Genomic DNA, 25,341 nt, shown 5'->3' with positions numbered 1-25,341 from the left:
TATGATTCGATGCAGAGAGGTCTATTAACACATACTGAGTGAGAAAGGTGACTGGAAAGGAAAAACTCAATGCATCATGGGAATCCCCGGCAGCCTACGTCTATTGCAGCATAACTAAGGGCTGCAATAGACGTAGGCTGTTCATTGCATTCATTGATATGACCACCTTTATTCTTCAACACAGCCTTAACTCTCTCAGGCAACTTTCTTGTAATTTCTTCAAGTAGTCTTCAGGAATAGGTTTCTTGAAGGACAATCAAAGTTATTTTCAGATGTTGGCTCCTTTTGTTCTCTACACTATCAAAATGATCCCACTCAGGTTCAATAATGTTGATTTTCAGGATCTGGGCACGTTCTCTTATGAGCTCCTCCATACATATTGATGAGCCTTTAAACTAAAAATTGTAAATTTGGTTTCAGTACTTCATTTTGAGTCCAATTCTTGCATAATTTGACATACTTCAGCCTTTTCTTCCGGTTGCTCTTCCTTTAGAATTGCTTCTTGAAAGCCACCCTTCCACTTAAACCATTATTAATGAGGCTTTGGTGAACAGCAGATTGATTAATTGAAGGACCAAATGCATCTCTGGTCCTGTGTCAGGTCTTTGCTCGAAAGCCTGATGAACTATTTCTCAAGATCACTTTAGAAAAGTCTAGCTCAATGAAAACCAAATATAAAGGAATTAAGGAATGAGACTTTTGCACAGTACTGTATATGTGACAGAACTTGAAGCAGAGTGATTTATTAATGAATTATAAAGACAGTGGTCTTCTTTTTTGTTTTTTGCAGGTCCTCCAGATATGAAAGGCAGGGCATCAATCTTTAAGGTGCATTTAAGACCTCTGAAGTTGGACTCCAGTGTAGATGTAGAGACGCTGGCCAGGAATCTTGCTGCTTTAACCCCAGATTTTACTGGTGGGAATAAAAGATCATGATCACTGAATACCCAACAAATCTAAAAAAGAAAATCATACAGTTTCAGCTGCTTCTTGCTTTAATTTCATCACAGTCTAACTTATTTGTGGCTTCTCTGTGTTTGTCTAAGGGGCTGACATTGCAAATGTGTGTAATGAGGCAGCTCTAATAGCTGCACGTCGTCTCAGCCAGTATGTCAGTAGCAAACACTTTGAGTGGGCAGTTGAAAGGGTTGTTGGAGGTAAGTCAAACACCAAAATTATGCACTTCAAAATGAACCAAAAGAAACTGATAGTATATATGTGAATCTTTCCATAACCACTTTTTTGATTACATAAATACAATGACAATACAGTACAACTGAGTTATAAAAGCAGTGGTGCCAAAATATAGAGCTTATATGTTATTTTATGTCAATCCATTAACCTGATGTTAATATTATGATTTAAGCATTTTTTTAAGATGTCTGTCGTGTTTATAGGTCTAGAGAAAAGATCTCAGGTTCTGCAACTTCCAGAAAAAACTACTCTGGCATATCATGAAGCTGGGCATGCTGTCACTGGGTGGTTTCTTGAACATGCAGACCCACTTTTTAAGGTATTATTTACATTTCTTGCTCTCTCTCTGCAATAATCCTGTAATAATTATAATGATTAGCTGATTATAGATTCATCATTATAATGTACTCCACCAGGTGTCACTTGTTCCTAGAGGGACAGGATTGGGCTATGCACAGTATCTACCTAAAGAGCAGTACCTATTCACACAGGAGCAGCTGTTTGACAGAATGTGCATGATGCTGGGTGGTCGAGTGGCTGAGCAGGTTTTCTTTCGTCAAGTCACCACCAGGGCACAAGATGATCTCAGGAAAGTCACACAGTCTGCCTATGCACAGGTACTCGCCTCACTGCAGAACAGGCTTATTGTAGAAATTTAGGCGTAACCAAACCATATTTTGTCCAACAACAAAAAAAAAAGCATAACCATCCATGGAGTTAAAATGACTCATAGAGAATAATTTATGATTTTTATTGACTATATATTTCTGTTCCAGTCTTCATATTCTTCTTCTCTTCATATTTTAGATTGTACAGTTCGGAATGAATGGTGCGGTGGGTCAGGTTTCTTTTGACCTACTGCAATGGGGCAGCCTTATAACTGACAAACCTTTCAGTGAATCTACAGCCCAGGTTATAGACCAGGAAGTTCGCTCACTCATAGACGCTGCCTTCCAACGAACACTTGAGCTCATACTTGACAAGAAGGAAATGGTGGAGAAGGTGCGAACTTTTTAACATTTGTAGTAAGTGCTTCAGAGACATTTGCAGAGTGTGATGCTGCAAATGGATTTTCATTTGTGCTGAGCATTTTTCAAAACTGTCATATATTTGGAGTATGAAAAAAAAAGTGTAATTTAATGACCTCAAAGCTCGATGTTTCCTGTTGGTCATGTAATGCAGGTGGCAAAGCATCTTCTAGACCAAGAGATTCTAGACAGGGCTGACATGGTGGAACTGCTAGGACCTCGCCCCTTTCAAGAGAAGTCCTCATATCAAGAGGTTGTTGATTGCTTGGAGAAATCTAAAGAAGACACTTTTCTACCAGAAGGACTAACAGACTGGCAAAACAACAAAGGAGATACAAAGCACCTGCAGAATCGGCAAAACACATCAGCCCTTTACCTGTAGGTTGTCTTTAAGGTTGTCTCTCATGTGCGGCACCATCTGGTCTGGACTGCAGTTTGTCAGAGGTCTGTTAGTGGTTCATGTGACTGACAACCTTAAGATAAAAGATGGTGATGTGTTGCCCAAGGTTTTGTGCAATCTGCAATTTTTTTCATTGTAGTTTTTATGTAAAAGTGCACTTTTTTGCTGCAGTTGCCTTATGTTTCCTTTTTCCACTCTGTGGAAGTCTCTAAGTGCAATAATACTAACAAAACATACCATCAATAATTAGAAGAGAATTATATTATGTTATTAGAAGGGAATAAGCCATCATGCTATGTTCTTATCAGCCACAGGAATCATGTGTTAAGTTTTATTTTGAGGTTTGGATTTTCATACAGTTTTCTATTCTATCCTATTATTTGCCACATGTTTAAAGTTCAGATCTATTTGATTGTTGATTGTTTTATATTTCAATCCTTTTGCAGATGTTGTTTTCCTTGGAGTCTGCGTATATTTACCAGTAAAGGTAATTAGAAATCAGTCAATGTTTTCTAGCTTTCTCTCTGCGCATACAGTCCAGCAAATGTTAGCTAATCAAATGTACTGGAGGCTATTTTTTCCTTCCCAGTGTCTCATAATAATCAGGGTAAACATTTATGTAGATATAAGAACTTCGGATTAGCTCTGGGAAAGTGTAGCTCAGTATGGGTCATATTGTTTGTCTTGTCTCTGTGTTACAAACTGTCCCTTAGAATATATGAAAATATCGCCTGCATAGTTCACTGGTCAAAGTAGTGATTAAGAAAGATTTCTGTCCTTTTATTCTTTCAAACTGTGCTTTCAGCACATTTTATGAGGATAAAAGAAATTAGCAACAGCTTAAAGTAATATGAACACTAAAGTATTTGTTTGGTACTGTAAAAACATAAACTTTGCTGTTATTCAGGAAATTACTCTGTCAGTTATGTATTTTGTTTTATTTTTTCCTACTTCCTGTCTACACTCTGTCATCTACTGTTGCATTTCTTATGCCAGCTGCTCCTCTGCTGGGTAAATAGTATTTTTGTAACTATTGTACTATTATATACAAATATGTACACTAATATATACCAATCATTACTTGAACTTGCAATATGAGTAGAGTGGGTACTTTTGCACTTTTAGCCAGAATTCCCATTAATGGTAAGCCGGTGCTACATTGGTGCTATAATAATTTTAATAATAATGATTATTCAAATTCTTTGGAGATCCAAGGATGGTGAAATAAAGTTTAAAATTTCTGTTTGAATTTAAAAACTTTAACAGAACAGCCATCTCAGACTGGGTTTGGCAGTTGCCATAGTTTCCCTGCTATTTATAGAGCACATTGTCTGCAGTGAACATGAGAGATGTGCATATTTATTTGCACAGACTACATTTGTAGCGAAAGACTGATATGAAATCAATTGCTGTCCATACCATACAATACAGAATGGGTCTCCTCCACACTAGTAACAACAGAAGTCACATAATAACTTACACTGTTTTCATTTTATTTTTTTCTTCTACCATCCCAGTGTCACTTTGAATCCACTGTGTCACAGCATTCAGAATTATTGGCACTCTTGGTATAGACAAGCTGAATATGCGACAAATAAATCAAGTAATCAGCTATTCCCTTTACTGAAAATAATAAGAAATATTGCATCAGGAGTTAAATTCACCTTTTGGGAGATTTGAGTTATAAAATTGTTGGCACTTTGTTTTGCATGAATCTGCCTATAGTGAGATTTGACCTTTTTTTTTTTTTTAAACTGCTTTAAGTTTTACCCCATATTGTTTCAGTGTAACTTTTTTTTTTTTTACTAACTTTGGATTGCTTTATGCTAGTAGCAGCAATTGTGGCAGATAATCTATTCATAATGATAAAGTGAGCAAATTTTGCAAACACAAAGTTGGGTGTGGAAAAGTACATAGCATATAGCTGCTACTTGGTCTGTTTATCTTTGTGAATCATCTGCACCAAATGCCAATAATTCTGCAGGGCACTGTATATACAGTTCAGTGAAGAAGTGCATTATTTTTATTTAGGCATTTAAAACAACAGCACACATTCTTCATTACGATTGAGAAAAGGTGGTGGATAGAGCTGAGCCTTGCAGAAACCAACATCCCCTGCTTCACTTAACTTACTTCGAGGCGTTACAGAATGAGCCTCAATAAGAGATCGATGTGATGTTTCATTTAGGAAAACAAATGTTTGATTTATGATTTATCTTAAGACTTTGTAATTGAGAGTGAAGCTCACTGTCATCTGAGCTTCACGTGAAGTCTAACCTAACGCTGTGGTTATGTCCGGATCAATCTCACTGTGCAAGCCCATGCTGAGAGGTTTCACAGATAAAAGTGTTATTATTCTGCTGACCTAATACCCTGTCTGTCAACCAATAAACAAAGATTATAATCTGGCAGCTCAGAGTGCACAAAGAAACTTTTGCTTGAGCAACACAATGATTGCATGTGTTTGTGAGTGTGGGAGAGAATGGGACGGGGAGAGAAGAAAGTGTGCACATTGCACATCTCAGCATCTTTAGTTAGAGTAGAGAGCACAGTGTCCAGAGTTCAGCCTGAACTCGCCAGCACCATGTAAGATTATGTGAGAGCACGGTGGCAGAACGAGGCATCTTGGTCCGCTTTGTGTGACCGCTCTGGCTGTATGTCTGGCTCTGGGTTTTGTTTTCCTCTCTGCAGGCTGGTTGGTTCATGTCAGAGATCATGGTTGCTTTGGCCTTTCCAGCTTCATTAAGGGCTCTGTGGTGTCTGAGTCACTGTGGTGCTTTCTCTCTCGTGGAGGCTCAACTTTGCTGCATCGTGTCCACGAGGGGGAGCGCATGTACCCACCTCTGGGAAGCGCAGGGTGATGGGAACCTGAGAATTAAACACACAGCGGCCTATTATAAAGACGAATGCAAAGTCTTTGCAGATAAAAAAATACAGATGCGATGTTTTGCATCATATGGAATCCAACATATCTGTCATGTTTGAGCTTAAAAATGCAACAGTCTTCATGTTGACGAGCATTTGTATAGATAGCTTTACACCTGCTCAAAAGATATTAAAACTCAACACTACAGAAGCAACAGGAACCTTGCAGGATACAGCTGCTGCTTGTTTTTCTTCTCAGCCATGAAATCCTTTAATCCATGCTTGTACAAGCAGGCTGCACATATCAGCAGTGTGTAAGTGGTCCAGTTTTTTGTTCATTATAGACTATTGTGAAAACAATAACTGCACCTGTCAGGGTTGTTATACTGTTTTCCCTGTTTTAGCATTTTCTGTAATCCAATCAATTTGGAGTATTGCTCGTATCAATTTTTTTTCACTTTTGAATAAACTAATCAATAAAAAAAATTGTATTACTGGTGCAACTCGCCTTTATATCAAGTTAGTTGTTTTTTAGTATTAGCCATACGAAGATGTTTCCATTTCACACCATTTGGTGGCGATGTTGCCCCTACTAGGAAGATAACAAAGCAGCATGGGAGACTGTTAAAGTGACAAAAAGCTGAAAACTGGCTATCTTTGATTTCATTGCATATTGATCTGACATGATTGATGGCGTTTCCACTGGGTTTTAATTAGAGGGACAGCAACCTTCTGAGCACTGGAAAGAGTTTTGCTGACAAGCAGCTGATGATTGTTTGTTGTGTTCAAGTAGATCTATAAATGTTTGTCTAATAAGTCTGGTATATAAATATGTAACTGTGTAATACATGCACAGTAAATCTGATCTGCATTCCTTGTGTGCTTTGCTCAGAAGAAGCTGATGAAGATGAATTCAGGAAAAAGCTGAAAGATACACAGAGAATAATGCAGAACAACGCTTCTTAAACACAAAATTCTCCTAGAGTTTGAGAGAATGGTTGGTTTTTTAAAGCCCTTAATGGTTTTTCGTTTGTTTGTTTTTTAAAAAACATTTAAAGGTTGAATTGCATTTAGTGAATCTTTTGACAAAACAAACAAAAAAAAAATATCACATATCAGTTTAAATTTGTATCATATTTGCTACAACAGGCATTTTATTTATTTATTTATTTTTACAATTTATTCCTTAAAATTGTATCGTGCATCAGGAGGAAAATCACACACCGATAATGTAAAAGTCTCAAAAACTCACAAAAACTAGTGTATCAAATATGATACATTTGGCTTTAAAGGGTTAATCCTCTGCTCACTAATTCCAGCACAGCCCAACAGAGTTTGGGAACTAGGGCAAGAATTTATCTGTTAAGTCATTTAGAGCACATGGCATAGAGTTCAGCTCACTGCAATCTGACTGTGCAAATTTAAGACCGTGAATCTATGAAAAGGTGTTTACAAAATGGGTTGTAACATAAAAATGATCGCTGAATGGCAACAGACAGCAAGCTGCCATTGCACTGTGTGGATTTACAGGTGATACGTTTCACATCTCAACCTGTGACTCGCTGCAAATTTTGTGTCTTTGAGAGCAGAGTGGAAACGCCTTCTTTGACATGATTGATCTGGGTGTGGCATGCATAATTGGGATCGTCTGCACTGCAGCACATGAACATATCCTGGGGCCCTCTTGGTGTGTGGGGGGTGGGGTCTTATTATCACTCACAGTATCTACAAAGGATCTGGCAATGACATGATCCCTAACTTCCATTCCACAAAATATTTAACCCACAGCTTTTAATACCATAATATGCAACAAAAATAATACAAATAGACACAATGTTTAATGATTTAATGTGCAGTAAAAGAATGATGGGAGGCCACAGCTATGCCTGTGGTTGTTTTCCAGAGATATGGGTAAACTTTATGCCTCATCAAGCTCAATTGAAAGAACAAAGAGCAAACCTGCTGGACATCAGGCTTTTGTTCATTGTCTCTGGCACTGCTCTAGAACGTGACGCCTGATGAAACAGTAACTGTAGCTATGAAGCTGCTCAGCTGATCGTGTTTGGCAACATTCAGACTGAATGCTTAAAAAAAAACACGATAGATTGACGTGAAAGAAAGCAGCTTTTGAATGTTGAAAAGGTAAACATACAAAGAAGACAGCAGAGAGAAGAAAACAAACATGCTGCAGACATACAATAGTCATATGAAAGAGGAGTTACACAGAACATGATAAGTGTTTAAATGCCTTTTGAAGGACCAGGCCTTGTTTCCAGCAGGGGGAAGTGAATTATTCAAGAACCTACATTTAGCTTGAACTCGGTCACCCATCTTTTGCTCCTCTCCTCTACTTTGCTTCCTTTAACCGCTTCCTTAGCTCCTACATGCGCTCAGTAGTTTCCCATGGAGGCTTATGCTCAGGCAACATAGCTCAGTGCTACCTGACCCACATTTGCAATGCAAACTTCACCAGTAAAATAATTCAATCTAAGTCTCAATCTGAGGTCACCAATGGCTTTATGGGGCAAACTTGGTCCTCGTTTGCTCAGTCTCACAGCCTTTAGCGTGTTTTGTTTTGCCATATGTAACTGCATGCTTTCAGCAGGATTGTTAACAATTTATTAAATTATAATTTGCATAAAACTACATGGCTGAATCGTGAAGTTTTTAGGGAATCCATAAACAAATACACTGGTCCTCAAACTGGATGATTCCTACTATTGTCCTATTTGATTATGTCATGTTGTTTAAATATATATCTTTGAATCATTTAATAAAGTTATTACTTATTAGAAGCTGTACTCTATTACCTTAGAGTAATTTAACCAATTTAACATTTTAGCTCATCTTTATGTGTTGAGTTTTCATACAAACTCACAAGAATAGCAGCTTGGTGCACTGCCCTATCTGCTGAGCTGGACACAACCCAATTTTTTATGACACCTGAAATCATACAATACAAGCCTGAAACTGCACGAAACTGAAGTAGACATGGAGAGAGGCAGACAATGGGATTAGAGATAAAGATAACCTAGAGCACAGAAGAGAGGAGGACTGTGTGAAAGATTAAAAGAAACATTGTTACAAGCAGAGGGTTTGTTTTTTTTTGAAGAAACACACTGCACTGAATGAAACAGTTTATTTTGAAAAGGTTAAAATCTTCAGACAAGTAGCACCTACATTCTCAGACAGCTGAGCTATTTTTATTCATGATGATTATACAACTAAAAGGGCACAAGAGAATGAGATGATTAGTTTAAAAATCATTTATTGTGTGCTAACATTTAATCATTGCTGGGATTCCTAATTGTTTGTATCATTAACAGCAGGATGCTGAGCGGCAGCCATAACAGCTGGTTGGATTCTCTAAATACTAAGGTGCTTTACTGCTTCCTTTATTACCTCACCCAGTATAGGACACACTAGACCATCCTTTGTGAAATGAAAGGAGGTATTCCATCCCACAATTCATAGCAACGCACTGGATGGTTCATAAAAATGACCAATAAAACTTGCTGATATGTTTTGAACCTTCAACAGGAGGCTGTTGCACCTGGTAAAACCCATTAAAAGGGAACTATGAACATCAAACTGCTGTAAAAATATCAGCTTCTTGTTGCGGTACTGACTTATGTAGATTTACATAAAATCTCTAAATCAAGATTATGAGATAAATTAATTGATCAAAGTATGTTCTATGGCTGTGGTTCCTTTACTAATGTCTATTATTGGTATTGCTCGCCTTTAGGGTTTCCAATAAGCAAAATTTGACGGGGATAGGCTCCAATTGGATAAATGATGGATGAAGGAATTTTTTCCTTCAGAGACTGAAGCAGGGATCTTAAAGGTTAAAATTCCCACTTTTCTAATTAAGTGATATTTTTTACCAAAGGTTCTCATTTATATGACTTGTATGAAGCAAGTCTCAGAGGATGCTGGGGCGAATTTAGATTCACATTTTGTGTACTCTGTCTTCTGGATGTGGTAGTTTTGACTTGGTAGACACCTGTTGTTATGGTGTTAAGGAATCTAGCATGAGTGCGGTTAAATTCTCTTTCACATCTTTCCCTGATGTCATACAATCTTCCATCAAGGTCAAGGAAAAGCGATTAGAAAAAGGAAGTCATTTTTAGATGCCATGACACAGTCTTAATGAGCAACAGCTGACAAGTTGCTTGGCTGCTCCTTCTCCTGCCTTTGCACTTTCGTTCCTGCAAGCAGCTGTGGCCTTTTACTAACAAGAGGAAAGTTAGTTAGATAGTTCTGAAGAGGACAGCTAAAAGGATCATCAAATGTGATACTCATGTAAATTTACCATCATTTAAATTTTACCCCCCAAATTTTAAATGCTGTGAACTTTGTGGAACTTTCAGTGACTATAAGGATTACACAGGTTTATCTTATATCCTTCTAACCACACGGATGTGTTCATTTTATGTATCTACCCATTTGATTTGAGTCAATGAATTTGAACAGTTTTTAAGTCCTTTTAGCTGATTTTAAAGAAGTGCACAACCATTTTATGTGTAAATATTAAAATACAAGTGGGTAACCACATGTGACTATTTTCTCTAATTCTACTCCACTAACTCACCAGGTCTTAAGATATTAAAGTCAAAAGTGTGTACACGCAATTCTGCCCTGTCATACTTTTTCATTTGTGTTAGAGCACTATAATCAACTGATTTATAAGGACAATGTATCAAGTAGCAACATGAAGACAAAGTGACAATGCAAAAGGGTTGTTTGCATAAACCCACTGGATTATCACCTCAGCCTGCAGCTATGCTCAGCTCTTCGAAGCTTCATAGTTTATTTGAGGTCACTGTTTTGCTGTCCAAGAGGGACCCGCAACTTACTATTGTGCCATTGTCAGCAGCAGCAGCAGGCAGCTATTTGTAAAAATCTTCTACAATCCACTGTACTACACCCGTTCACCATTCAGCAGCAAACAGAAAACAACTGATACCATCCTAGGGCCTAGCTGAGACCTACAGCGGTACTAAATGAGAGTGATTATTAGACTTCAACAAAACTCTGAACAAACAATAAAGATCTGTAACAACTGGGTGTAAAAAATAAGATGATAATAATGTGTTTCCATATAGAGCCTACAACCTGCTTCATCGTCAGTCAAAACATTAAAGTTAGATTCTGCTGTATAACAGCTGTGGCTGGCTGGTGGTTTTCTATTACTGTTTGGACCGGATCCAGATGTCCCCTGGAGTTTCTCCCTATGTGTGGAAGGCTGCTGTTTACCTCAGCTGTCAATGTAGCTGAGAAGTGTCCACCTTTATTTGTTCTGGAAGATGCTGTAAAACCATGTGAAAGGAGTCTGATATGCTCACTTCTGACCAATGACTGAGGTGAGTTGTTGAGGATATGTTAAACCAGTGGTTCCCAAACTTTTTTTGCTAGGCCCCCCTTTGTTTTACAAGAAAAATGTTCGCCCCCCTGCACAAACACATCCTCCGACCACACACACACCCATATTTTGTTTCCAAACTCGATTGCGGTTTATTTCACACCTCAAACATTTAGTAAATAACTAAGCAAATACAAGTAAACTGCAATAAATAACAGGTAGTAATAAAATCCACTACTAACTCTTTTATGCTATAGCCACACCTACACGGGTATTTTTGAAAACTCCTTACGTGTGGACGAGGAATACAGAGTTCGTCACGCAACGTCAAAGGCATGTGCCTTTTTTCACGTCATGCTGTGCGCCACGTTATTGTTTACATGAGATGAATTACAGAATGGCAGATAGAGACAAAATACTGTTAATCTTACTATCTTCAGGTTTTACATGCCTACACACGCAGTTACTGTCCCTCCATTTAGAAAGGCAGAGGCATCACGGTGTAATTATTTTACGTGTAGTTGTTTCAACATTCAACATTGCTATCAATACATTTTTCAAAAAATGTCTCTCTGTGCAAAATGGGTTCAAAAACATAAACAACTGTGGGATACTGAGAGCCCAGCGCTGCTCCCGACGAAGGGAAAACCAATTCTGCAGGGGAGACCTACCTTGGCACTTGTGCAGGTGAAGCCAAAGGGAAGATATGTTTCACCATATTTTCTAGTCTTTGGCTTGGAAAGTTGGTTTGGAAACATATTTGGAGATACTTCATCTCCTGCTTTGTGTTTGTGTGGGAGCCCCATCAAAAACCTGTCCACTATGCTAGCAGTGCCCAAGTACTCTTTTTTTTTGGGGGGGGGGGGTTTCATACTGTGCCCCCCCTACAATGGCTCTGCGCCCCACACTATGGGAACCTCTGTGCTAAACTAAGCGCTACTGTTTTTGCTACTGTTATCGACTTAGCCTATGTTAGCTGCTGCTTGCTGGCATTAGTGAAACTGTCTTTGAACTAGATGTAGCATCGTTTGACTCTGATGCTTAGTAAATAAACTCTCATGAGATGTACTGTAATCAAACTGTTTATCAGAGTTAAAGTGTGATTTTTAAGCCACTTGAAGCTTATGTTACCTAGCTTAATGTTAGCTTATAACCAACTATTGTTGCTGTTTAGTCAGCTCTTGTCAGCTCTGGTCCTTCACATCTTGACTCTGAAAGGTGCTGAAGGCATTAAATATCCTTCCACAGCACACCAAAATCTATGGCTTCTTTTCTCTGGCTTTGTTGTACTACGTATGTGGCCGGCCTCTAGCCACATACATTAAACTCCATTGGGAGATCTCATTCCTGGCCACTGTATTCAAACATGGCAACTTCAACAAACTGCAAACCCAATGCTATGTATTTTTAATAGATTAACTATAAGTTTAAGATGGTGCATCAGTTTTTTTTGGATGATGCAATTACACAATATTCTATGCATATTCATTATTACAGCATCCTCTTTTTTGCTATTAAATAGCCTAAATAAATTACTGAAATTACTAAATTACTAAATTTTTTCCATCTAGCTGAGTTGCTACAGTAACGTGAACCATGAGAATACAGTTATCAGCATACCATTACATACAGCACATACAACAGAGTGGATTTATTAAAAACAAAGGAAAAAGTCTATTTTTGGACATAAGATGTCCCTGCAATAACCACTGTATCTCAAATTTAAATAAATGACTACAGAGCTGGAGGCAGCAGTATATAGCACAGATCCCACTGGGGCTATAACTCACACTTAACACACTGTGTCATGATATAGAACAGTAGCAATAAACAGAAAATAAAAATGAAAGAGGTTAATGCTGTTACCGTAGGTGCCTATAAGAGTGTACATGTCATATCATCACCAGCACTGCTGTGTTACAGTGGATTCAAACAGGGTCAGCACTTTATGCTAATATGTGTTCAACCTTCTTTTAGGTACTCTTGGACAAACAAAGAATGAACGCCCCACCGTCCATGGAGCGAAAATAGACTGCTAATGTTTATATCAGACTTTTAAATCTTAAGCTGACAAAAACCCATAGTGCATGTCGAGACGCTCAGAGGACAAAGTTGACTTTGCATGTGCAGCACGCTGCTACCAATGGTGTTTTTTTGTTTGTTTTTTTGCACAACAGCTTTTTTGCACCTGCTGCTGTGACAGCGAACTGTCTCACCTCTTTAATACGCACAAACCCCATGTGCTGTATTTGACTAATTTGGCTGATGCGGGGTTGAAGTGATGCAGCTCCAGCCCTCACAGTCATCTTTTCCTTTCACTTGTCAGAATAAAAGAATTCATATTTGTTTTAATCACTATAATCAATATGAAATTCTTCTCACTGTTAGGCGACGTAAAAATGGAAATTAACCAAGTTAAACTGCCCCTTTTACTTAACCACTGTGACACTGTGAAATATGCTTTTAATGAGTCTGTGAAGGAGTCACATGATATTTCAAATCGTTACAGCTCAGCAGGCTGTTTTAGGACCCTGCTGAGCCATAATGATTTGAATCTGTCTCTTGCACACACACGGTCGTGTTTCCATTACTTCAGAGGACTTTACATTGACTCACATTCAGTTCCTGGAGACAAAGGCCTGTTTACTGCTTGCATTGACCTAATCTTACTCTACCCTTAAATCAGGTCTTACAGTACTAACACTGATCGATTGATTTTGTTGGGGCTTGTTGATGTCAGATCAACAATGTTACTGCGTAAACAGGCGCATGTCCCCACAAAATGAGTAACACAAATACACATTCTGTCTCTCTTACGCACACCCTTCCACCCCCACAAAATGATTGCTTCTTTACTTTTTACACCCACAGTCACTAATCTGGGAAATGCTTCCCTCGGCAATCAAGCTACAGGGAAACGAGTTGCAAAGAAGTTTTGCGCCTTGCATAAATTAAAATCTGTGCATGGAGTACAAGATATCTTAAGGAGATTGCAGAATGAGGATAATCAGTTTTTGTATGTGCCGTTGTCTCAGCAAACCTTGAGGAAATATAACATATGGTGCAAAAGTCTTGAGCCAACCCTCATTTCAGGGGAATGGGGAGTGCAGAAATACAGTCTATGAGGCAAAACAGCATTTGTACAAATCCAACACACTTGAAGTCAAGATTTAACATGACTATCTTTACTCTTCAACACAGTCTGAACACTCCTAGGTAAGGTTTCTTGTAATTTCTCTTTGGAATCAATGTCATGCTGAAATATGAAACTGCTGCCACTCAGATCCTTTACAGATGATATTGAATATTAGATCAAAATTTGATGGTTCTTTTAACCACTGGTGGAAATGCAGCCCCAAACAATGACAGCACCTCCACCATGTTATACAGGTGGCTGTAGACACTCACTGTTGGATCTCTCACTTGACTGCTTCAGACATATTGATACCAATTTCATATTTGGATTCCTCACCCCATCAGACCTGGATTTCCAGTCCAGTTCTTGTATTATTGGCATACCTCATACCTTTCTCCCTGTTTCCCTTCCTAAAGAATGGCTTTTGGATAGTTACCATTCCACTGAGAGCATTTCTGGAAAGGCTTCATTGAATAGTAGATGGATCAGCTGTAGGGCCATGTTTCTCTCAGTCTTTGCTGGATTTCCCCCCATGTTTCTTAAAGACACAACTTTCAAATAATGTTCATCTGCCTTAAATAGTTTCTTTAGGCCTGCCACTTCTTCTTTGGTCCTCCACTTGTCTAATTCCCTAAACATTTTGAAAGGACACACTGCACATCGTGTTGAGATATGCCAACATGGTCAGGTACAACGAATGTTCTGAAAATTAGTGGAAAAGCAACAAAATAAATAAATAAATAAATTGAGAGACCTTGAGACAGGCGGCACAACTATTGCTCAAGAAAACTTTATAGAATTACAATAAAGTCTGTTTCATCAAAGGCAAAATATAAATAAATGAGGGGTGACTCAAGACTTTTGTACACTCCTGTAATAGTCCTGGTTCTCGTCACTTTCATGTTTTAATGATCAGTGTTTATTGCAACATATATATCTAATCTCAGAAATCCTTACCTGCTGGGGACTCATTGTGGTTTTCCTCATCAGAGTCAGCGAAAACTTCAGCCAGCTCCTGGTCAGACATATCGGTAAGTTCAGTGAGATCCAAGAGGTCAAAGTGCACCTCTAAAGAAGAGACACTGCTCAACGGTTCTATGAAACAGAGAAATAAAAGAGTCCTTTTAGTCTGGAGAGAAGATGGGAGATTAAAATCACTCATTTTTGCTGACAGTGCAGAAAAAAGTGTCTCTTTCAAAGAAGTAGGAGATAAACTGCATATATTTCAACAGCTCAAGTAAGGAGCTCTTGAACCTATTGTACTGATAATCATATCGATACCTGGCTCTTGCAGTGCTATTGTAAAATCAATTTCATTTCTGCTCCTGTATCCAATTTAATCTGTACAACTTGTACAGTGCTCTCTATTACAGAAGCATTTCACATACTGTACATTTCCTTAAATCTGTGTCTGATTTTGATGCTTCATTCAGTGAATTCCTCTCTCGGCATGACGCCCCTTGTGTTGACTCAGGCGCTTACAGAAGAAATGAAACAAGAGCTCTGTGGAGATGAAAATAGCCAGATCTTCATTTTTTTTCTCTTGGGTGTGTTGCACCTGTTCTTTTCTCCACAAGCTTGTGATTCTTCAGCAGGCCATTTCGTCCGCTGCTGCACAGAACAGGGTGGTATTAACGTACACGTGGTGTGCATCCAAACGCCTGACTCAGCTTTCCAGTCAAAGTGCCTCCAAAGGTGAGATTTTAATGTAATGTATGCAAAGTCAGATTTATTCAGAGATCTAAATAATCTTTGCATAAAGTGCACCAAGAGAACATCTGCTTGTCTCAGCATTACCCAAGTTAGGAAACAATTAGATGTAATTGAGCAGGACTAATCTAACAGTATAGTGAGAAAGAGGTCTGCGGTGAGGCAGACAGACGTGTGCTTGCATTTCCTTATCAATCAGTGGGTGCTAGCCTTACATGCAAAGTCCTGACTAAAGCACATCATTGGCTGGTTGTAGCGTGACTTGTAAAAAAAACGATGGGCTCCATGACAGGTTGTTATTATCCCGTGCTGTTTGCGTGCTGTTTTCCAGGCAGTTTAAGGCAGTCTCAGGCTGAAGCAGCTGAAGAAGCAGAGCCCACTCTCCTCCTGCTGTTCCTTGTCTGCTGCTATATTTCATTTAATTCATCATGGTCCTGATAGAGCACATATTGATTTTTAAAAGACTATTTATTATGCCAGGGAAGTAGCTGTGTCATTTTTAAGATATAAGAGAAACACTCAGCAGAAATCCCAAGAGGAATGAAACAGGAAGCTGTGACAAAGAGAATATAAATATAAGTAACTGAATATAGTAGACATTTGAAATATATTAAGGATTCAGCTAGCCAGCTTCCATTATCACTCCATTAACCACCACAGTACATATAATTAAAACAGCCACAGAAAGACTCAGCAGACAGCTCTCAGAACTTCACATCCAAAGCTTGAAGGTCTCTATTTCTGCTGTCTGTCACTAAAACATACAATAACTGTTTAAAAAAATCATAAAAGTTATTTTTTTCATGTCTTTAGGTTGATTCTTGTGCATGTTTCTGAATATATATTGTGTTTTCTGCAGGCAGAAAGGTGCTTGCTACAGTTATCAGTATTTTTAACTGCATTTTGGGAGGTAAAAAACTAAGGCAGTGAAACATGAAGAAAACTGTGGGGGAGGACATGAAGAAAGATGAGGGAGAGGCGATGGGAGAAGAGGGAGCGTTAGGTAAGGAGTTAAATCTAAAATAATAAAACGGGTATGGCGAAGAAAGAGACAAGAGGGGGAAATGAGGCAGTATGTGAAACAACACAATACCTCCTTGTAATTTCTGTCATTATTTTCAGCTGATAAAGGTTATTCCCTTTCTATTGCGCTTGCTTTTAACCGCCTCTCCCCCATCTCTTCTTTTTCCCTTTTCCACACCCTTTCTCCTTGAATAATTGATCAGTCGGTTTCCAGTCCCAGACAGACACGCTGAAACAACTGCCTCCAGTTCAAAAGCCAATCAGTGGCACTCTGAGAAGTCAGTGGGGAGAGGGGGAGGACAAAAAGCAAAGACTCCTGTGCATACAGAGACGACCATTTCTTGGCCGGTGGCCCGCACATTCACATTCATTCATTTTGTCTCCTTCTTCACTAATACTATATTTTTTCATCACATGCTTGCAGTCCATGTGTGCAAAACAAAAGTCCCCTGATTTCAATAGAACCTCTCATTTAAAATTCTCATTTACTTCAAGACAACATGACTATTCAGTATTCTCATTTGTCCTTTTTATTTCCTCTCTTTACAAGTATAAATGTAGAGATAGGTTCAAATGGAAGAGCAAAAATAGGGAGAATGGATAAGAGGGAGGGTTTCACATTTGGGAGAAGGGATCAGAGAGTGGAATGGATGCGCCTTGCATCTTGGATCTGTATAATCCCCTTTCTTTCCTAGCCTATCAGGGCTCTGAGGTCATCAGTTCAGCCTGAGCAGATTGTAATAATGACTGAGACCAATGAAGTGAATAAGACTGACACCAGGCTAAGCTATTGAGATGTATATATTAAACAAAGAGCGTCAAAAATTATATCATGTATATAATGCATTCTTTTTAACGGATCTGAATGTTATTGATAAACATGGCCTAATGTTGTTTACTTATTTTCTGTTGGATTGCTTGTTAATCAATAAATGAGGTGTAATTGCTACACACATAGCAAGAAGAGTGCTTCACTAGGGGATGAAATCCAAATTAAAACACGCTGGAAACACAGGAAAAAGAGCTAAAATACCTCATCGAAAAGATTCAAACGCCGGCCTCTGCAATAGCCCACACAACCAGAGTAAACCAACATTTGCCTACATTTATCTAAATATCTTTTCCTTACAGGATGTTTTAATTTGAAAGACACAAGCTGAATTAAAATCCTAATTAAAATTCCTTTGATCTTGCCCACTTTCTCCTATTAAAGAAACTGATAGTATGGGCGGTTGCCATAAATGTTTTATTTCTTTCCATCCATGCAATCAGAGTGCAATTGGTTTACAGTGCAGCTTTCTTTGGCCTTGTATTTATTTGTGGATGCATCCGCACTGCAGGTTTTTTTTCTTACCGCCTTAGTTCCTGCAAACCAAATGATCTTTTCTGGGATATTAAGATGTTTGATTTTTTGAGGCTGAGCCTAAAAATAAGCCTTGCAGATGACTCAGGAGCAAACTGCAGCTCTAGGAGATTATTTGTTTCTGTGCCATTTTTGGATGACGTCGTGTTCTTTAGCACTTTAGCGTTAATGAATGACTCTCACTGATCAGAAGGGTAATCTCGTTCAAATCAGACTCTAAATGTTTTGGAAATATTTCAAACCACCAGTCTTGGTTTCACTCTCTCTCCATAGACTCTCTTGCCATAGACTATTAAGCTGAGCTGCCAGGTAGCACGATTATGTCGTGGGTTACGTTAAATCAGAGAGACACCGAAATTGGCCTGTGGATGAGGTGTCTCCTTGAAAAAGAGTTCAGTTTGTGAAGCAGAAAAAGGCTGCCTTGTCATCCATGTAGCTCCTGTATTCGTCTCTGTGCTTTTGTGCCTTGGGAGTCTGGCACTTACAGAGAAGCCTCTGTATGAGACTGATGCACAATGGGTCTGTTCAGTCGAGGCTGTGGTGCTATAAGAATGTTGGACCAGAATACGTAAAACAGGCAGTAGTAAATCCAAAGGGATCCATATACCTGGACTTGACTAAAGAATGCTTGTATAATCCATAATTACATGTGTGAAGTATGTATTAGAGCTCCACAGATATGTTAGTATGGGATTGTTGTTGTGTTATGATATCAATCCGTGACCGGCACTGATAAAATACATTTTCACAGAAGAATATCCTCTTCCGTCATTACTTATTTTCTTCATTAGAGACTATTGATCAGGTATCTTGCTCAAGGCTTTTCCCATTTATAATTAGCCTGTAACACCTCTTTACTGCCAATGAATATTCATCACTATTTCATTTTGCTAAAATAACCCACTCTTTATACTATCGCTTGTACTCACGTCTCTTCTCGTTGATGTGCAGCAGGCTAGCAGTGTGCCCTGACAAGCTGCCCTCCTCCTCTGCTAATGGGTGCTGAAACAGCTCCTTGGACAGGTCACCTGAGCTGGAGGGCTTCAGCAGCTTCTGGATGTCTTTATTGGGCTCTGTCATCCGATGAAAACCCAGAAAAGGAGATTGAGCATAAAAGAGAGAATTAAAAGGAAAGCTAACGATTTTTAAGCCTCAGGTAAATATTAGGTATGCTTTATTGTTGCTAATCAAATGCAATTTAAGGCAACACAATAATGCAGAGAAGATGTTGAGTAATGAAACGAAACAAAGTACTCAGAAGTTTTCCAGAACTGAAAGAACTTAGTATTTGCTCCCATGTTTGCCATGTTTAGTGATAATCCTCCTTGTATAACCACTATTATGTGTTTTCCAAATCAGACACCAGCTGGCCATTAATCTCAAACTACCTGCGTCACCTGATAACGCTCAAGCATCTCAGCTGCTTGTCTTTTTGTTATATAATGCAAAAAGTTCTTCACAACATCTATGCAGCCTACGCATAAGTGTCAGTTTAGTGTTTAATGGTACATGTCTGTCATATACAGTTAGATGCATAAATTTGTCTATAACCACATACACACCACTCTGTGTACCACCACAGTGTTATTTAAACCAAACAGTCACAATTTGATTAAAGTCAGTTTTTCAGCTTTAATTCAAGGAGTTTAACAAAAATAATTAATTGCTTTGGAAATCAGTGACTTTTATGCACAATCTTCCAACCGAAAGTAATTGGACAACTGAGTGAACTGGACAAGCAGTTTAATGAGGTCTGTTCCTTTATTATTTCATGACATATTAAGCTGATAGAATATATCGGACTGATTCCAATTGTTTTACTCACACTTGTTAGGGTTGTTTATTGTTTTTGGGATGGCGGATTGGCCAAATCAACAATCTGCTACATTGTTAAAAGGAAGGAATGAACAGGTCAGTTCATCAACACCAAAAGGCCTGAACGATCAAAGAAGTGAAAGAGCACTAAATTGCACATAGATCGAATTATCTCCACCTTCACACCTTCACAACATTTAAGCAAGTTGAGAAAACGTCTACAAGAATCTGCACAGTCCTGGAAAAAATTCGTTGAAATGATTAACTTATATCGGAATGATGGAGAATATCGAGATGGAAAGAAACAGCTCGTGAGCTGAAGTATAACACATTATCTGCCAAGTATGGTGGAGGCAGTATTTATAGGCAGTATGGCATTTGCATCTATGGCTGAAGGCAGAGAATCCACAAACAAGGAACAGCTGAAGATGTCTACAGTAAAAGCCCAACACAGCATTTCAAGAAAAGAAAAACAGCATTTGGTGATGTCCATGGGCTACAGACTTCAAGTAGTCACTGATTGCAAAAAAATATTTATCCAGCTATTAAAATGAATATTCTCATATTTAACATTTCTCCAATGTTGCCATACTGTAGTTCAATATCCGAAAATGCGGAACTACGTATCTATAAGAATGGCTATAATTCCTAGGCAGTTAATGCAATACTTTTGTTAAACCTCTTGAATTAAAGCATGTGTGGTTCCTTTCAGTGAGATTGGTGTTGGTTTTTTACAGATCCCTAATTCATCGTTTCTGCTTCACAATATAGTCACTCTAGTATTTCAAAAGATACTGCATTCTAACAGCCCGGTCATGTTCCCAAAAACATCTCAAACATCTATTGAAAACAGTTCACAGAGGCCATTAACAAAATCTGAAAATAGTAGAGACTTAAAATAGCATTCTTCCACACTCAGAAGCATGCATAAAATCTAAATTGGTTAAACTTGATCAAGGTTAAATTTTCACCTGTTTGACAGAGCTGAAAGCACAATGCAGTATGTGAGGAGACTAAATGAGGTAAGCTGCACATTTAGTGAGAGGAATAGAGAGCGTAACCAGTATTCCAGACACTGGTGGGAGTTTAAAATTATACAATAGTTTTATCAGATAAGTAAACTTTCTGATCACCACTACTGTCATCTGGGTAAGCTCTTCCTTCAGAATGGTGCGCTACAGCATGTGCATATATTATTCTAAGTTGTAACCCAAAACATGTTTTGTGAAGTCACAGTGACCTTGAACACCTAAAAAATCAACTTCCCCGACATACTGCGTCGTGAGATTGCGACAGCTGATGTTGCCAAGGAGACATTAACCATACATTAGAAAGTAAGGAAAAAAAAGCTGAAAAGAAGAGTCATTTGTTTATGGCGCAACATGTAGCAATAACTTTGGCTGCATTTGATGATAACATGCAGAACAGATGCAACTGTGGGAGTACAGCAGCTTCCTGGTGGGCCTCACCAGATGGTCTGTACCATTTCTGCTTGCAGTATGTTCAGACTTTGGAATTTCTTATTTCAGATGAAAAAATATGTTACAGCCAAGGTGAAAGCAGAACGTAATGGATTTTCATTGCAACCTAAGAAGCAAAGTGTTTATCGCCAGCTATTGATTAATTTCCCCAGTGAGGAACCACACAAACTGAAACACTACACATTTACCTCTGTTGTTATAATGAAATGTTTGCTCAATATTTTGACTATAAACAGCTCTGGTTTCTATTTCCTTCAACGAACATTTGTTTCCATCCATCCATCTATAAGGAAATGTTGCCTTTTAGATAGAACATACATGTAAGACACCAACAAATACATGTGTGTGTATGTATAGGCTTGCATTTAGCATTGTAGTTGAAAATGACTGTCTCCAAGGTGCAATATTAATCAGTAACAGCTGAAAAGGTCTTTATTGGAAGTCACAGTATTCTTTGCATATACAGTTAGGCACTTTGCACAGATGGTCTGATCTAGCCACCAACTGCTACAATGTCTGTGAAGAAGCCTGAGTAAATAATGACAATGTAAGTCAGTGCTGTTAAAAGACAGCCAGTCATACATGTGCCCTTTTTCAGGATGCCACTGACCCTGTCTTGAGCTGTCAGCCATGACTGTCTATGAATCAGCTAACCCGAGACATGCAGACAGATGGTGGGAGATGTAGAAACAGAGCGAGGGAGGTTGGTGGGATGGTGTACTGTACGACTGCCAAAAGTTGAATCAAATTCACAGCCTCGGTGTAATAAATCAGTTGCTGTTTGACTGTGTTGCACTGGCAGGAAAAGTTAACATGGTCTATGACCTTGCCAGGTCCTTGTGCTTGCTAATTTCTCTCTGTCTTACATCCCATATATGCTCTACTCATATTTTACGCTACACCCGCAGTGGCAGATTTATATAAACATTACTCCCACAGGGAAGTGATTATACAGAGGATGATGAATATTTGGCTGAACTGGGAACACAGTTAACATGGTTTACAGTGTTTTTAATGCAGTTTCTTTTAACATTATTTCTCATCCTTATAGATAAGACAAAGGCCTTTTTTTTAATAAGCTGTTACTGTTCTTAATTCAGAATATCCCTTCATTCAAAGCAGTTGCTGTGTTTGCCACATGACGCCATCAAAAGGTCATGCTTTGTGACCCACTTCTGTGATACATCACAGTAATGATGTTCACTCTAATTCAATCACATCTTAATGGACAAATATGATCATTATTTGTAGTGGGCAGGTAGCTCTGGCAGATAGCATGAACATGCACTGCTGAGATAAAAACAGTGGTACAGGGATCAAGGCCATTGCAGGAAATGGCATTTCCATTTTAAAAGGTAATTTCATTCAGTACTGCTGAAAATGCTCTTATAGTGACATACTTTACTTTATTAAACACCACAGTGGATAATAAGTCAAACAATCAAGAAGTGATTGAAGTGTAAATTTTAAGCTTCAATTCAGAGTCTCAAAAGCAATAAACTGACTGAGAAAAAAAGTTTCATGGACAAGCGAGGCCTGTTCCTTTGCAATTCCATGACAAACAGATAAAATATAGGGAGGAGAAACCCCTTACAACATCTAGTCAAGCCAAGGATGCTCTTGAGGAGGCAGGTGTATCATTGTCAAAGTCTACAATCAAGCGATGCCTTTATGAAATCAAACACAGGGTTTATAACAAAGTTCAAGCCACTGGTTACACTTAAGAACAGAGAGGTCAGATTCAGTTGTGTCAGAAATCAACAGATGAAACCAAGACTCACTTGAACCAGTATAATGTAAAAGCATGGAGAAGGAGAGAAACACCTCATGAACAGAAGTATACCACATCATCTGTCAAACATGGTGGATGTAGAGTTATGGGAACAGGCTACTGGTGTTTACTGCTGATAGAAGTAGCACAAAGTACCAGGATGAATTGTAAGGTGTACAGGGCTATACTTTCTGCTTAGATAAAAACAAAAAAAAAAAACACTCCAACACTTTTCCTGGCTGCAAAAGCAACCCAGGAGTTTTTCAAGACAAAGAAATATGATATTCTTCAATTCAGAATATCCTTAGATATTCACACAACAGAGCATGTCTTTCAGTCCCTGAAAGCACAGACCCTCAAATAAGCAGCAGCTGCCGGTGGTAACAGTAAGGGTCTGGCAACATTGGTTCTAAACTTCAGGGAGTCAATTACTGCAAAAGATTTTCCTTCACTTATTAAAAACAATCCTTACATTTTATGTTAGTTTGTCCAATTACTTTTGAGCTTAAAACTGGGGGCTATGGCCCTCCAATAGAAAAAACAAAACAAAAAAATAATCCTCAGTGGAATACCTTAATAAAATCCGTTCATTTCAAGCTGAAAGTCTCATCATGTTTGTTTGATTTAAAATCCATTGTGGTTGTGTACAGAGACAAAATTAACAAAATTATGTCACGTCCAAATATTTATATACCTGACTGTATATTATCAAATTACCATTTTTATATTTTAAAAGAATATTTTAACAAAGTTGCCTGAAAGAATCATCAGAAATTATTATATGTATGATGAAACAAGGACTTTATAAAGTTCATTCATTAAGGACATACATAATGTATGAAAATAGGGCCCATGGACTTTCACAAAATCAGACACTAAGGAGAAACCAACTTCCAAAAACCTTTAATTACTTGTGGGACATACTAAAACCGAGCAATATACACTGACAGCTACAGACACATTATCGTATATTATGTGCAAAAATATTACGGCTCTAAATAGTAAAGCTTTCCTCGATTTCTCCAGGGTTCCACTATAAAAGCGATACTGAAATTTATAGAGCAACACTGCCTGTCGCTCTTCATACATTATGAGAAGTATTCTGTAGTTTTACATTTAGTAAAGTTAATTAGTCCCACGAGGAGACTTGATTTAGGACTTCATCCCATCACCCCTGTGAACGTACTGGCACTGAAGCACAACTCAGTGGGTCCACGCAGCGCAGGCTTCTCTGGATGGCCTTTACACAAAGGCCATATGCCTCTACTATTGTTCTGTAATTTTCAATCAGAGCAGCTTCAGCATGGTTGACCTACAGTGAGCATTAACCTGTACAATTAAAAAATAGATTAAACACGAAGCAGTGAACCCCTACTGCTGGATGCCGGGGTGATGAGAATGAACAGAAGGGTCACTCCTGTATATAAACCTCACGCACTATTTCAGTGATTAACTCTTTACAGCAGAAGAGTTGCTCACTCGTGAGATACAAGCATTAATCAGAGAGATCGGGCTCCGGGCATGTAGCAAGTCCCCAACTGCACACGTCATGAATGTACGAGGAAACACGACAGGCAGGTTTTCCACAGCACAAGTCAATCAGAACAGGAAAAAAAGACACTCGGCCGTGACCAACCCGCTATAGCACTGAAAGAGCAAAAATAGAAAATGGCTCTTACCTGGGCTCCCCGCCCCTCCCTGTGCCTCCATGCAGCTCAGCGGAGAGTGTCCTGCGGTTCACCACACCAGCATCAGAGAGTGGAGGAGACAAATGGGAAGAAAGGGAAGAAAGGGAGAGGCAAGGAGTGAGAGAGAGAGAGAGAGAGAGTCTCTGTGTGGGTGTATAATAGAGTATGGGGTGGGTGGACACAGCAGACCTAAGCTTCCACCTGCCTGTCCCTCCTTCCTTTTTGTCCGCTGTTGTTCTAGATTTCCCAAACAGGTGATCTCGCCTTTTCCTCTGGCACAGTCCACGTGCCCCGATCTGCCATCAGCGCTGTCTGAGCGCTGCACCGCTTCACAGAGCGAGTCCAACACAGGGAGGGTGGTCTGGGAACAGCGACATCGCAGTGAATTTCCAAGCCACTTGCTTTAGTAAATGCAGCATTGTGAGGCTTGGCTGGGTATGTACAGAATAGACAGGGAGAGAGAGAGGGGGGCTGAGTTGGCAGTGGGCCCAGACTGAGAGGG

At 38.9% G+C, this 25,341-nt stretch overlaps 2 protein-coding genes across 3 annotated transcripts in view; one reads left to right on the top strand and one right to left on the bottom strand.

Moving 5' to 3' along the window:
- The window catches only part of LOC146393656 (mitochondrial inner membrane m-AAA protease component AFG3L1-like), a 10,037-nt gene extending 5,816 nt beyond the window's left edge, over positions 1-4,221 (top strand). Inside the window, exons 11-16 of the mRNA XM_084932463.1 lie at positions 791-916; positions 1,047-1,157; positions 1,398-1,513; positions 1,611-1,811; positions 2,002-2,196; positions 2,377-4,221. Of these exons, the coding sequence (XP_084788589.1) occupies positions 791-916; positions 1,047-1,157; positions 1,398-1,513; positions 1,611-1,811; positions 2,002-2,196; positions 2,377-2,604 (977 nt within the window). The 3' untranslated portion in view covers positions 2,605-4,221. The remainder of the gene's footprint in view (positions 1-790; positions 917-1,046; positions 1,158-1,397; positions 1,514-1,610; positions 1,812-2,001; positions 2,197-2,376) is intronic.
- On the bottom strand, positions 4,095-25,341 carry dbndd1 (dysbindin domain containing 1). 2 transcript variants are annotated; one of them, XM_084932476.1, is made up of 5 exons: positions 25,029-25,341; positions 24,831-24,881; positions 19,014-19,157; positions 14,946-15,083; positions 4,095-5,490 (listed from the first exon to the last, which is right to left on the bottom strand). In XM_084932476.1, the coding sequence occupies exons 2-5, from the start codon at positions 24,859-24,861 to the stop codon at positions 5,336-5,338; spliced, it is 468 nt and encodes a 155-aa protein (XP_084788602.1). In that variant the 5' UTR covers positions 24,862-24,881; positions 25,029-25,341; the 3' UTR covers positions 4,095-5,335. The 2 variants fall into 2 exon arrangements, with proteins under 2 accessions (XP_084788602.1, XP_084788608.1); XM_084932482.1 differs by having other exon boundaries at positions 25,045-25,341.

The sequence above is a fragment of the Perissodus microlepis genome, chromosome 1 (genome assembly GCF_051167445.1).
Source record: "Perissodus microlepis isolate ML-2025 ecotype Zambia chromosome 1, ASM5116744v1, whole genome shotgun sequence".
Lineage (NCBI taxonomy): Eukaryota > Metazoa > Chordata > Actinopteri > Cichliformes > Cichlidae > Perissodus > Perissodus microlepis.
Note: the sequence above shows the minus strand (reverse complement) of the source record. Positions and strands in the feature narration are given on the sequence as shown.

Coding starts and splice junctions, on each gene's coding strand:
- dbndd1 (XM_084932476.1), bottom strand. CDS start 24,861: ATGGAGGCACAGGGAGGGGCGGGGAGCCCAG. Junction 19,158..24,830: donor GGGAGGGGCGGGGAGCCCAG/GTAAGAGCCATT, acceptor ATCGGATGACAG/AGCCCAATAAAGACATCCAG. Junction 15,084..19,013: donor GCACATCAACGAGAAGAGAC/GTGAGTACAAGC, acceptor TCTGTTTCATAG/AACCGTTGAGCAGTGTCTCT.